General features: G+C 30.8%; 1 protein-coding gene across 13 annotated transcripts in view; it reads left to right on the top strand.

Annotated features, from left to right (window-relative positions):
- LOC114325428 (muscle calcium channel subunit alpha-1) overlaps window positions 1–14,308 on the top strand; it is a 759,065-nt gene that overhangs the window by 518,558 nt on the left and 226,199 nt on the right. For 11 of the 13 annotated variants that reach the window (XM_050663510.1, XM_050663509.1, XM_050663506.1 and 8 more), the window contains exon 16: window positions 11,406–11,556. The exons of the other annotated variants lie outside the window; for them this stretch is intronic. In XM_050663510.1, coding sequence (XP_050519467.1) covers window positions 11,406–11,556 — 151 coding nt within the window. The remainder of the gene's footprint in view (window positions 1–11,405; window positions 11,557–14,308) is intronic. 13 annotated transcript variants of the gene reach the window in all.

The following is a 14,308-nucleotide window of genomic DNA, read 5'->3' as shown; positions in this document are numbered from 1 at the left end:
TTCCTCTTTTTTATATTGTATAGCTGCTCCTTCTCTTCATACCATTTCCATTCTCTACCATCTACTGTTGACTTATTGTATTCCATTCTTGCCATTTTTCCTTTTTCTCTTTCTTCTTTCATTACTCCGCTTATTTGTTTCTGTATTCCTTTTTATTTCATCATTAGGTCACTTTTTATGTAAACTGTGGTTTTTATCTTGCTCTTGTTTTTCAATATCTCCATTTTTTCAATCATTGTTTCCGTTTCTATACTGCAGAGATTCTCCCCATTCTTTTGTACCATTCCTTAATTTCACTTTTACTTCTAGTTCTCTGGTTATGACATTTTCCATTATTTCTCTTATAGTCGAGGCATTGAAGCACAAAAATAGGCCTTACTGTCGATTTTTGGCGCAGTAAGACAGATTTTAATGCAGTTTGGTGCGTTGGATTCGTGAGAATGCCAGGAAACTTTGTGAACTAATGTAATGAATAAGAAATCTCAAATTGCATTTGTGCATAAGAAAAATGCATTTCAAAAATGCATTTCGGTAAATAGTGGGAAAAATTGACTAAACTTTCTTACTCGGGGGTTTTTGGGGTCGCTGAAAACGAATATGAGGTCAAAGAGAGTGTACAAACTACCTGGTGCCTGCAGCGGGTGTAATAAACGTCTTCCTCTGGAGTATTGTGGTAATTTATCATATAATTGGCTTAAACTCATTACTCGGGAGCTTTTTGGGGTCGCTGAAAACGAATATGAGGTCAGCGAGAGTGTTCAAACTACCTGGTGCCTGCAGCAGGTGTAATAAACGTCTTTCTCTGGACTATTATGGTAATTTTTTAAATAATTGGCCCAAACTTGTTACTCGGGGGTCTTTGGGGTCGCTGAAAATAAATATCGCAACGACTAAATTCTAATTTCATATCATTTAAAGCAGTTTGAATTAAGGCGCAAGTGAATGATGTGATTTTGCCTTGAGAGAAAATTACTAGATACAGAATGTACTTAATGGCTATTGCCAAAAATAAAAAGATTGTCATTGAAAAAATTCTTTCATCTGTTGATGCATTTACCCAGCATTTAAAAAGGTTATATTTACAAACACAAATTTGGCTGCATGGAGAGGACAGTAACATGAACCCAACCGATTGGGGATGGGAATTACAAAATAATGTACTAATTTCAGTTAGAATGACTCAGCCACCTGGTCCTCCATACATTTTAAATTTAATATTTTGTAGTTGTAAGTCAGACTGCGGCAACTTATGCGGGTGCAGGAAGCATGGGTTAGTTTGTAATTTAGCCTGCAAAAATTATGAAGGCTCTGATTGCACAAATATTGCGGTGGACTCGAGAGAGGAAGGCAATAATGAAGAAGAAGATGATAATGATGAAGAAAATGAATTTTAAAGATAAATTACGATAAATTTTGTATAATGAACTTTTTTAACCATAAATATATTATAATAATAAAAATTTATGTTTATTTATAATAAAAATACCAGCCTTTTCGATCACTATAGTTACATCGAAGAAAATAGATTACCCCAAAAACCCCCGAGTAACGAGTTTAAAGTAATTATATGATAAATTACCAAAATACTCCAGAGGAAGACGTTTATTACACCCCCTGCAGGCACCAGATAGTTTGCACACTCTCGCCGACCTCATATTCGTTTTCAGCGACCCCAAAAACCCCCGAGTATTAAAATTGAGTCAATTTTTCCCACTATTTACCGAAATGCATTTTTGAAATGCATTTTTCTTATGCACAAATGCAATTTGAGATTTCTTATTCATTACATTAGTTCACAAAATTTCCTGATATTCTCACGAATCCAATGCACCAATCCGCATTAAAATCCGTCTTACTGCAAAAAAATCGACACTTCAATCCTTCAATGCCTCGACTATTATGTTTCTGTCGTCGTTAGTGTCCATTTTAATTCTGCTATTATCAGGTTGATTCAGGTGAATTTGATTTTTTGAGGGTTACTATTTTCAAAGGCCAAGGACAAATAAATATAATATTCGACATGTGCAACATAATTTATTTGAGCGTGTTCTTGCATTATACTATTATTATATATATTATATTGTGATTTTATTATCTACATTAAACCTTTTTAATAGGTTTATAATTGAGCTAATAATATGAAAATTCCAAATAGCATTAAAACTTTCATGGCTAATGGCCAGTGCTAACAATAAATTTCAATATATATATTATATATTTCATTAAATAATAATGATTAAATAATAATAATCATTTCAGGGACGTTTGACAATATTGAAATATGCTATAATATTAGAGAAAATATCATTTATGAAATTATAGAACTACAAAATAATAATTGATGTTCAGTATTTTATTTTCGCTGTGAAAATTGTCTGACCCGCGAATAATTTTCCACGTGTGAAACATGGAAATTTCAAGTTAATTCCACAAATTTCCAACGATTGCCCTTACAATTTTTTTATCGTCATTGCAAACGCCATAAAACACGGGAAATTGCACACGCTTAAAATCAAATGTAAGTCTGTTGGAATCTTCGGTATACGCGGGATCAAGAGATCCTCTCCTTTGTATTTTTCCTTGACGATCGTTGCCTCGACCTCGAAGGTAATGAAAGAAAATATTAAACTCAAAATAGAAAGAGTCGAAATGCTAGAAAAACATTAGAAGGAAGAACCTAGTAAGGCACGGAATACATGAAGAACAATGTGGTTTTGAATTTTCAATATTTTAACAGTCTTATTTTTAGCACGAGGACATGTGTTATTCTAAGCATACAATTAACAATTAAAAAACAATGCTTTTAAATTAAATAAACCCAAATTCTCAGGACCTTAGAACAATACTTTTACTTGAATTTAGGAACTTCTGGCCTCAAAAATATTAATTTTTATGTGCGATTTTAGCCTTAAAATTTAAAAGAATATATGAATTAAAAAAAATAATCAGTAACAGTATACTGTTTGTCTTCAATGCTATTATACAGGGTGTTTGGTAAATAATGGGCCATAGCTTAACCTTAGATTCCTGAGCTTAAAATAGGTCGATTTAAGCTAACTTACCTTAGTACGAAAGTTGATAATAACCGAAATACAGGGTGTCAAACTTAAACTATTGTTTTATTTATTCTTAAATATTTCCTGACAGGCATTGAATAACAACACGAAATTTAGTAATCGGCGGTTTTTTGGGATGAGAAATCTAAATTCGCTACCAAAAATGATGTATTACCCAGAGAGCGCCACATACGTCTTTCAGCGCTCATTTAATACGATCACTTTTTTTATCCCCCACTCTACATACTTTTTGAACATAAATTTTTATTCTCTTAATGTTTTTACTTAAAAAAGATATACTACATTGATCTTGCTAAACTTAGTCGTTTTCGAAATAAACGCATTTTAAATCTGCAATGCAACATAATTTTTTGCATAATATCATTGTAGTTACACCCGAAAAATAAACTTAAAACCATAATAATTGTGCAAGCTCTCATATTTTTGTTCTTCTTCTTTACGTGCTCTCCACGACGAAGGTTGGCAACCATCATTGCTATTCCCATTTTTGACACTACAGCCCGAAAGAGTTTAGTTGAGCTGCATCCAAACCATTCTCTGAGATTTCTCATCCAGGACATTTTTCTCCTACCTATGCTGCGCCTTCCTTGAATCTTTCCCTGCATAATTAATTTTAGAGTTCATATCTGTCACCACGTGTTATATGACCCAAGTATTAAAGTTTTCTTATTTTGATGGAATCCAGTATCTCCCTGCTGTTCTGTATTCTCCTTAGTACTTCCTCATTGGTTATTCTGTCTGTCCAGGAGATTCTCAGCATTCTTCGATACGTCCACATCTCAAATGTTTCCAATCTATTGAGGCATTGTTTATTGAAAGTCCATGTCTCCACACCATACAAAAGAACAGAAAATACATAACATTTTAGTACTCGCTTTCTAACATTTAGGCTGAGGTCTCTACTACATAATATTTGTTTCATATTAGTGAATGCTTTTCTAGCCTTTTCTATTCTAATTCGGATTTCTTTGGTATAATCGTTTGTTTCCCCAATGTTTGTCCCTAAATAGTTATAATTCTGAACTCGTTCTATCGTCTTATTATTTACGTGTAGATTGATGTTTCTAATATTTTTTTTGATATAACCATGAATTTCGTTTTCTTTATGTTTAGTGACAGACCAAATTCTTCACTCGTTGCAACAACCTTATCTAAAATTCTTTGTAGATCTGTAATAGTTTCTGCTATTACTATTGTGTCATCGGCGTATCTAATTTCACATATGGGTAGGCCATTTATTTTTATAATTGATGGATTCGACCGTTACTTGATGGAAGTTCATTTTATCTAACAATAAAACACTGAAAACGTTTGTTTTCTATACTTCCACAAAATTTATTATAACTAAGTGACTACAGCTGTTTCGGCGGAGTGCCTTTCTCAAGTGATACAGTTTACAATGTGTTTGCCTTTTTAAGTCTTCAACTGAAGAGGTTGAGGAGTGGGGAGCTGTTTGTCTCGAGTTGGTCATTCAGAATTATATCTGTATTTTTCAGTTTATTAATTTCCATAGATTCTAAAAAAGATAGCTTATAAAAAAATAAAGGCCTTAAGCTATCTTTTTTAGAATCTATGGAAATTAATAAACTGAAAAATACAGATATAATTCTGAATGACCAACTCGAGACAAACAGCTCCCCACTCCTCAACCTCTTCAGTTGAAGACTTAAAAAGGCAAACACATTGTAAACTGTATCACTTGAGAAAGGCACTCCGCCGAAACAGCTGTAGTCACTTAGTTATAATAAATTTTGTGGAAGTATAGAAAACAAACGTTTTCAGTGTTTTATTGTTATTTATTTTTATGACTGCTACTTCATCTTCTAATGCTTTTTTTGAATATTTCTTCTGAGTATGCATTAAACAGTGATGGCGACAAGACACAGCCCTGTCTAGCGCCTATTTTGATTTTTATTTTATTGGTGTTTAAATTATTTATTCTTATGACAGCTTCTTGTTCATAATACAGATTATTTATTATTCTTATATCCCGTGTGTCGATGTTCTTTATTCTCAGTAGTTTTATTAATGGATTATGTTTCACCGTATCGAATGCCTTGTTATAATTTAGGAAGCAAACATAGATGTCCTGGTTTACATCTAAACCATACAGGGTGGTTCATCTTATTCGCTCTGTATTCATCGGTCTCTGTAAGGAAAAACACTTGATATTTGGAAAAAATTTCTTTACAGAAATATAAAGGGCCTTTAATACTACAATCTAAAAATAATGTGAATTATACAGGCTGCTCCAAAAAAAGAGTGGTATATCAAAGTTATATTTTTTGTTATGGAATGCCCTATATCTGATGACATTACTGAATTGGCCTTAAAAAATAAGCTATACTTTCATAAGGGTTCCCTATACCTAAATAGAGGGTGTTTTGATTTATTTCGATTTTTATGAAAACGTAAGGTTTAAAAAAAAAATAAATATCTACGAATTTAAGAATGAGTAACAAATTCTTTCTTGGGTCTTAATATTAGACTATTTAGTTTACTTAACCAAATGCCTACTGCAACAAAATTTTTTACAGGGTGGTCAAAATATGAGATTGTTCTATTAACAAATTCAGGCTGTAATAACTTACTTATTTTAAATAGAACACCCTATATCTTACTAGTCTATCGCGTAGAAAATTTAGCTAGCTTTCATTTTTACTAGGGTTTCCTATACCTATCTTTTTACAGGGTGGTCAAAATATTAGATTATTCTATTAACAGATTCAAGCTGTAATAATTTACTTATTTTAAATGGAACACCCTGTATCTTACTAGTCTATCGCGTAGAAAATTTACTTAGCTTTCAATTCTTATTAGGGTTTTCTATACCTATCTCCCTTCATTTTTCAAATATTTAAAGATTTCCTAATTTGTAAGCTTAAAAAATTAGAATTAAGTACCTTGTCGTGGTTATATACAACACATCACCAACACCGGCAATATACTTAACTATCTTAGTCAAGATACTTTCGTTAATAAAATTCACATTTTTATCATTTAATCACACAGAGTGTTCTTATTTTAAATGACATACTCGATCTTCTATTCTTTATAGTGGATTTAATATCATATTTAAAATCTCTTCAATTCCATGTAAACATTCTCAATACACATGTTATTCTGTAAATATAAATTCCCATGTTATTCTGTAAATACCCATTTTTACATATTTTTGTACAATAGGCTCGTTTTCGTCATAGTAGCCATTGCATTTAATTGTTTGAAATTGCGATTCAAAGATTCAAACAAAAAGGGACGTTCTTAAATTTACGTAATAACCGTTGGTTTAAGATATGGAAAATATTTATACGGAATGAAATATAATTTAAATATCTTCCAGGATACGGCATCTAATATAGGGAATGCAGTTTATTATAAACATATTATTCAATGTCACATTGTAGGCCAAAATCAACTAAAATAATACAACACTGTGTAATTACATGACAACAATGAAAATTTTATTAATGACAGTATCTTGTCTAAGTATATTGCCGGTGTTGGTGATGTTTTGTACATAACCACGACATATAGGTACTTAATTCTAATTTTTACAGCTTACAAATTAGGAAATCTTTAAATATTTAAAAAATGGAGGGAGTTAGGTATAGGAAACCCTAATAAGAATTGAAATCTAAATAAATTTTCTACGCGATAGACCAGTAAGATACAGGGTGTTCCATTTAAAATAAGTAAGTTATTACGGCTTGAATTTGTTAATAGAACAATCTAATATTTTGACCATCCTGTAAAAGGATAGTTATAGGAAACCCTAATAAAAATTAAAAGCTAAGTAAATTGTCTACGCGATAGACTAGTAAGATACAGGGTGTTCCATTTAAAATAAGTAAGTTATTACAGCTTGAATTTGTTAATAGAACAATCTCATATTCTGACCACCCTGTAAGAAACTTTGTTGCAGTAAGCATTAGTTTAAGTATGCTAAATAGTCTATTATTAGGATCCAAAAAGGAATTTGTTACTGATTCTTAAATTCGTAGATATTAATATTTTTCTAAAACCTTACATTTTTATAAAAATCGAAATAAATCAAAACACCCTGTATTTAGGTATAGGGAACTCTTATGAAAGTATAGCTTATTTTTTAAGGTCAATTCAATAATGTCATCAGATATAGGTCATTCCATAAGAAAAAATATAACTTTGATATACTACTCTTTTTTGGAGCACCCTGTATAATTCATATCATTTTTAGATTGTAGTATTAATAGCCCTGTATATTTCTGTGAAAATTTTTTTTTAAAATATCAAGTGGTTTTCCGTACAGACACCGAGGCGGATAAGATGAACCACCCTGTATATACCTAAACCCCTATATTTATGTTATTGCATCTCAAATTCCATTAGAAGAAATTTGCGATACATTTTTGGAAATTATTATGGCTTTAAGTTTATTCTTCGGGTGTAATTACCATGATATAACGCAAACAATTATCTTGCGTCGAAGATTTAAAATGCGTTTTTTTTTTCGAAAACGGTTAAGTTTAGCGAAATAAATGTAGTATATATTTTTTAAGTAAAAATATTAAGAGAATAAAAATTTTGATTCAAACAGTATGTAGATTAGGGGATAAAAAAATTGAACGTATTAAATGAGCGCTGAAAGACATATTATGTGACCACCTCTGGATTATACATCACTTTTGGTGGCGAATTTAGATTTCTCTTCCCAAAAAACCCTCGCATACCAAATTTCGTGTTGTTAGCTCATGTCTGTCAGAAACTATTCAAAAATAAATAAAATAAAAGTTAAACGTGGACACCCTGTATTTCGGTTATTATCAACTTTCGTACCAAGGTAAGTTAGTTTAAATCGACCTATTTTAAACTCAGAAATCTAAGGTCATTCTTTACCAAAACAGCCTGTATAAGTCTCTATTCTTATTTTTTGTTTTGATTAAATTTTCTGTTTGTTTCTGTAATTGAAGCATTCACTTCTTTATACTTGTTTTATGTATTTATTTGCTGTTGTCAAATCAATTTTTCCTTTTACATTTTTGTATCTTTATCTTTAGTTGAGTTTTCGTATCTTTTTAATGATTTCCTATTTCTTTATGTGATGACTAATTCACCTGTTACATAGACATGTAGTCCATAGAAATAAGCTTTTTGTCGGGACACTTGAACAGCCAGGTTGCAAATGGATTTTTTGAGTACTACATACCTAATACATTATAAATACAAAAATGCCCGTCACAGTTCGGACGAGAAACGTTATTAACAAATAAGGGTCAAAAATGGCATTTTTTCGTTTAAATCGCTACAGGTAAAAATAGGGTAATTAAATATCTTATTTAGAGCATTTATCTTTTAGTAGATGAGCAAAGGTTTAAAATGGCAGTTTTTGAATTTTGGTCCGATCATTTTTTGCTTCGAAAATTGCAAAATAAGACTAAAATTTCAAAAATAAAAAACGTGCTATAACTTTTGCGAAAATGGCCTTAAGACTTTTATATTGCACTAAAATTTGAGTCAAACATTCCGTAAATTGCACAAAAAATTTTAAGACGATTAGTCAATTAGTTTAAATTTTATTCAATTCGTTTATCGCAAAGAGCTTTTTTTTCGCAACGTTATTGTTCAGAAAATAATAATATTTCAATTCTGTGAAAACCACATGCAGGAAAAATAGTTATTTTTTCAAAGTATTGAAAAAAATCATTAAAAAGTCGTTTTTATCACTCCGAAAACAGTTTAGTAAAATAGAGTCATTTTTGGCTTATAAACAATTTGAATAGCTTTGTTAATATTGACTATAGAGTAAATCTACTTTAGGATTTTAAAAGCTGGTATTTTTACACGAATTTTCAGAAATAAACTTTTTGCCTAGGTTAATTAGGGTCAAAGTTAGCCACTTTTATTATTTAATTCACAGTTACTTCTATATACATCAAATTCTTCTGTACCAGTGTTAGTTACCATACTACTTCGAAACGGCGTGGCCGATTTTTATGAAATTTTACACGTATATCCTATAGGACGAAAAATAGGTTTTAATCTATTTTTTATACCCATAAGTTATAAGGGTAGTTGCCCTCCTGACATTTTTTTTTATTTTTTTTGACAAAATTTTCTACCTTAATTTTATATGATATAGAATAAAAAATACATACAACCCTTAATTTTCACTTTTCTATCGCCAACCCCTATTTGTTAATAGCCGTCTATATATTTATATTTATATCTATAAAATTCTCCTATCACAGTGTTAGTTTCCATACTCCTCTGAGACCGCTTGACCGATTTTTATAAAATTATACATGTATATTCGGTAGGTCTTAAAATCGGTCGTAATCTATTTTTCATATCCCTGAGTGATAAATGGAGTTCCCCCTAACATTTTGTAATGTTAGGTGGAGATGTGTGTACATAACGTACTCTATAAGACTACGAGTACATACAAATTAAAAAAATTATGATCAAAATCTATCAACAAGCTCCGGCGATATTAATCGCAACATATGTTTGAAAAATCAGTTTTTTATATAGTTTTTTTTATATACAGTAAAACCTCGATATAACGGACCTCTATTTAACGGACTTCGGATATAACGGACAAAAAAATCCGCTCAAATGTGAAAAAAATTAAAACGTCTCTGTATTTTACAAAGAATTTCAATAAAATTTTTATTATAGCATAATGCGGACATATTTCTAATAATAGTATAAAAAGAGCAAACTTCAAAAGTGCCAACAAAACTTTAAAAAAAGTTTTTTGATTCGTTTTAAACGTATTTTTGTATAACGGACTTTCGGCTTTAACGGATAACCCGTCCCCCGATTGGTCCGTTATATCGAGGTTTTACTGTACTCATAATTTTTTGAGTGCACGGATTTTAATAATTCCCCTCCACCGACCACGAATCCATTCCGTTAGGACGCCATTTTTAAAACTTTATTAACCACTCTGTTGAGGTTCAAAGTTTACTCAAACTTTTACACATAAACTATATACAGTGGAACCTCGATTATCCGTCTCTCTATTAACCGTCACCTCTGTTAACCGTCAGGATCCATACATAAGTTATATTGACCACATAAGTAAAAATTTAGTCATCAACTCATTTTGTTTGAGCATTTTTTTATGTAAATCAGGGCTCTGGATTAAATCCCAATTTAAATAGGTAATGATAAATGATACCGTGCTTTTAGAGTTTTATTTTTAGAATCGCAAGCCGAAAATAAAAACGTACAGCACAATAATTACTGTCAATATCTGCGTGTCACCATAATTCAGTTAATGTTCTGTTAACCGCCTTTTCGATTATCCGTCATACCCTTGGTCCGGTGCCCTGACGGATAATCGAGGTTCCACTGTACCTTCAACTTCAAAATAGCTCTAGTTAGGTTGCTTAATTATTATAAACAAAATAGTCGGCAATAAAAAAAAAGTGGCTAACTTTGACCGTAATTAACCTAGGCGAAATGTTTTTCTTTGAAAATTCGTATAAAAATACCAGTTTTTCAAATCCCAGTGTAGTTTTAGCCTACAGTCAATATTAACAAAGTTATTCAAATTGTTTATAAGCCAAAAATGACTCTATTTTAGTAAAATGTTTTCGGGGTGATAAAAATGACTTTTTAATTATTTTTTTAAATGCGTTGAAAATATGACTATTCTTCTTTCATGTTGTTTCCACAGAATTGCTCTATCATTATTCTTTTCTGAACAATAACATTGCAAAAAAAAGCTCTTTAGGAAAAACAAATTGAATAAAATTTAAATTAATTGACGAATCGTTTTAGAAATTTTTGTGCATTGTATAGACTGTTTGACTCAACTTTTCTCATGCAATATGAAAGACTTAAATTCATTATCGCAAAAGTTATAGCACATTTTTTATTTTCGAAATTTTAGTTTTATTCTGCAATATTCAAAGGAACAAATGATCGGACCAAAATTCAAAAAGCGCTATTTTAAACCTTGACTCATCTACTAAAAGAAAAATATTATAAGTAAGATATTTAATTACCCTATTTTTACCTGTAGCGATTTAAACGAAAAACTCTCATTTTTGACCCTTATTTGTGAATAACTAAATTTCTCGTCCAAACTGTGACGGGCATTTTGTATTTATAATGTATTAGGTATATAGTACCCAAAAAACCCATTTGCAACATGGCTGCTCAAGTATCCCGAACATGCTATATTTTTGCCTTATTTCCCTTTCGTAATGGTCATTTTGTAACTAGCTAGAAAGTATAAAAAAATTACTTGATGTACTTTTAAAATTTTCTAAGGTATTCTAAGGTGTATTCAGATATAAATGAATATTAGAGCGAGAAAATAACCATTATTTTTAGAGGAGGATGTAGAAGAAGTGGACGACGATGAGGCAGAAGTCGTAACAAAAGAGACGGCAAGACCTAGACGATTGTCCGAGGTCACCATTGTTAAGAAAATACGCCCTATTCCAAAAGGCAGTGCCTTCTTTATATTTTCACATAAGAACAGGTAGGCCCCTTGGAACAGAACATAGCTGCTGAAGTCGACTGTTATGTATTGCTTCTTATTTTACAGATAAAAACTTAAAGAAGACCGCACATATCTTATGGACAATGTAATGTCACTCAAATGCAATAAAATTTACATGAAATAATTCCTTTCGAAATTACAATAATTTCATATCTTTGCGCCAACTCGAAATGTTGGTTAATAACGGCGTAAATTGATATAAATAAATGTAAAATCAAATGGCACGTACTAAGTTAGAGAGAGAAAAGGGATTTTTTGAATAGGCAGTTTATAAATATTTTTGCAGGTATTAAGTCAGAGCCTTACTCTTATCTTATATATTATAAAGTAGGTATATTTTGGACAGTCGTTAAGGGTTAAGCTGCTTTCAATAGCTACTACATAGACTAATGGTATTTACAATGACAGTTTTATGGACTTTAAAAATGTGATTTCCATAAACTTTCATTACAATTTACGCCGTTATTAATCAAAATCTAGAGTTGGCGCAATAATATGAAATGATTCGAGACGAATCTATTCATGTAAATTGTATTGCATTTGAACGACATTATTTTCATAAAATATGTGCGGTGTCTATTTTATGGTAGAAACATAATTCAGGATTAAAGGCCACGCTACTTGTAATAATTTCCTTAATTTTGGTAAATAATAAAATAAAATATACCTAAATTATAGCCCAGACGAGAGCTGTGTAGTGAATTAGACCTTAGATTGTTGTAAAAATATCTCGGTAAGAATAACGCGGTTTAAAAGTATATTGTTTTATCTGAAAGAATAAGAAAAGAAAAGTATTTTTGAAGTATGTTAAGTTTTTTAATTTCCTAGCTGAGTGCTTTCGGCTTACAAAGCCATCACCAGAGCTACGTTCAAAGGTTTAAAGTACCACTAAAAAGACAGAGGGATCCCATTTGAATTGCAAAAAATTCCTTATGTATTATTTTATGTAAAACTTATGTAGGTAATAATAATTGTAAAAGGCAAAAATATCCAGGGCAGCACATAAAACCTTCACAAAAAAGCACGTTAAAAAATTTTTGATCAGGGTAAAATTTGATCAAGGTTAAAAAAACCTACCATCTCAACCGGCAGAACGAAAGCAGAATGAACTGACAGCTGAGTGAAACAGGATGCCATTCTTTCTGCCTTCATTCTGCCGGTTGAGATGGTAGATTTTTTAACCTTACCATGATCAAAAATTATTGTAACGTGTTTTTGCGAAACTTCCATTTGCTGTCCTGGATGATTTTTGTTTTTTACAATTTTTACCTACATATATATTAAAATATTCAACCTCCAACCAAAGTTTTTTTATAAAAAAAAATTAAATAAGGAATTTTTTGCAATTCAAATGGGATTCCTCTCGCTTTTTAGTTAAACCTTTGATTATAGCTTTTTAAACCTTTGACCATAGCTCTGAAAATGGCTTTGTAAGCCAAAAACGCTGAGTTAGGAATTTAAAACATTTTACACACTTCAATAACATTTTTCTGTTCCCATTCTTTCAGTTGTCATAAGTGTGTACAAAACATATCAGTCTTTTCGATTAATTTTTTTATGTTGCAGCTCGAAAAGTTGTGGAACATTTAGAAAAAGTTTTGGATAAAAATAGCTTTACATACAAACTCTTAGTTTACATTCAACCTTTTATCCCGAATATATCAAATCGCAATTAAATTTCCTATAAAAGACTGCTTATATAGTTAAATAAAATAAATTTAGTGCGTAGAAATGAAAATTCGCACAAAATGATCGTACAAGCCATTGTGGATAAATAAAAAATACGACTTTTTTAGCCCCTTTTAAAAATCCCCAGGCTCATCTAATCAACCGATTTTAATCTTTCAAAGTGATTTTAAAATTTTGTTTACCTTTTTATACGTAAAAAATTACCAATATACTTTTTGTGGATATAGCGGGATTACAGAATTATTATGCAAAAACAAACTTGAAAATGTTTTCGATATACGTTTCCAATATACCAAAGATTTTATGTATTAAGTTCTACGCAATTTTTCTACGCAGCAAAGTTTCGAAAGTTCTCGAGTTTTGTGGTAATAGCTGGATTGCAAAATTATTATGCAAAAATTTCTCATACAAAATTTTCAAATTTTTAAAAATTTCCATACAATTTTTTACGCGAATCTTTATTTCTACGCACTGGAAAAATTTTGTTCTCTATTTGTACAGCCCATTTTAAATAAGAAATTTAATAACGAAAATTTTGACATTTATCCATTTTTATCTTACAAATTAATGATACTTTTCAAGGGCCATTTTTCGCTCTAATTTTCTGCCTGAATGTTTCACATTTTTTTATCTGTAGCATAGATATTCAAATTTTAGTAATAAACAATCTTCTGGGTACATTTCTGCAAAATTCTAAGGTTTGACTCACTACACCCAACTTGTGCTATTTTTGCATAGATCTCGACTGGACTACTGTGATAATGAACCTTCTAAATGCAGAATTATTGTCCACTGTACCTATTTAATACAAAACATATTTGGCTTTGTGTTAATACTGCCTTTATATTGGTATTGACTAGTTTTATCTTTGTTTTAATGGTGTCGTACCACTCATTAAGCCGCTTACATACGGAACTAATTACATATACATATACATATAAAAGACAGAACTTCGTTGAATTTTGTAACCAGTGCTTCTTTCAAGCTGTTGAGTATCTTGAATATCGCCTTCGCTGAAGTGTACTCTGGACATTCTATTATT

Source organism: Diabrotica virgifera, chromosome 10 (genome assembly GCF_917563875.1).
Source record: "Diabrotica virgifera virgifera chromosome 10, PGI_DIABVI_V3a".
NCBI classification, from domain to species: Eukaryota; Metazoa; Arthropoda; class Insecta; order Coleoptera; family Chrysomelidae; genus Diabrotica; species Diabrotica virgifera.
Note: the sequence above shows the minus strand (reverse complement) of the source record. Positions and strands in the feature narration are given on the sequence as shown.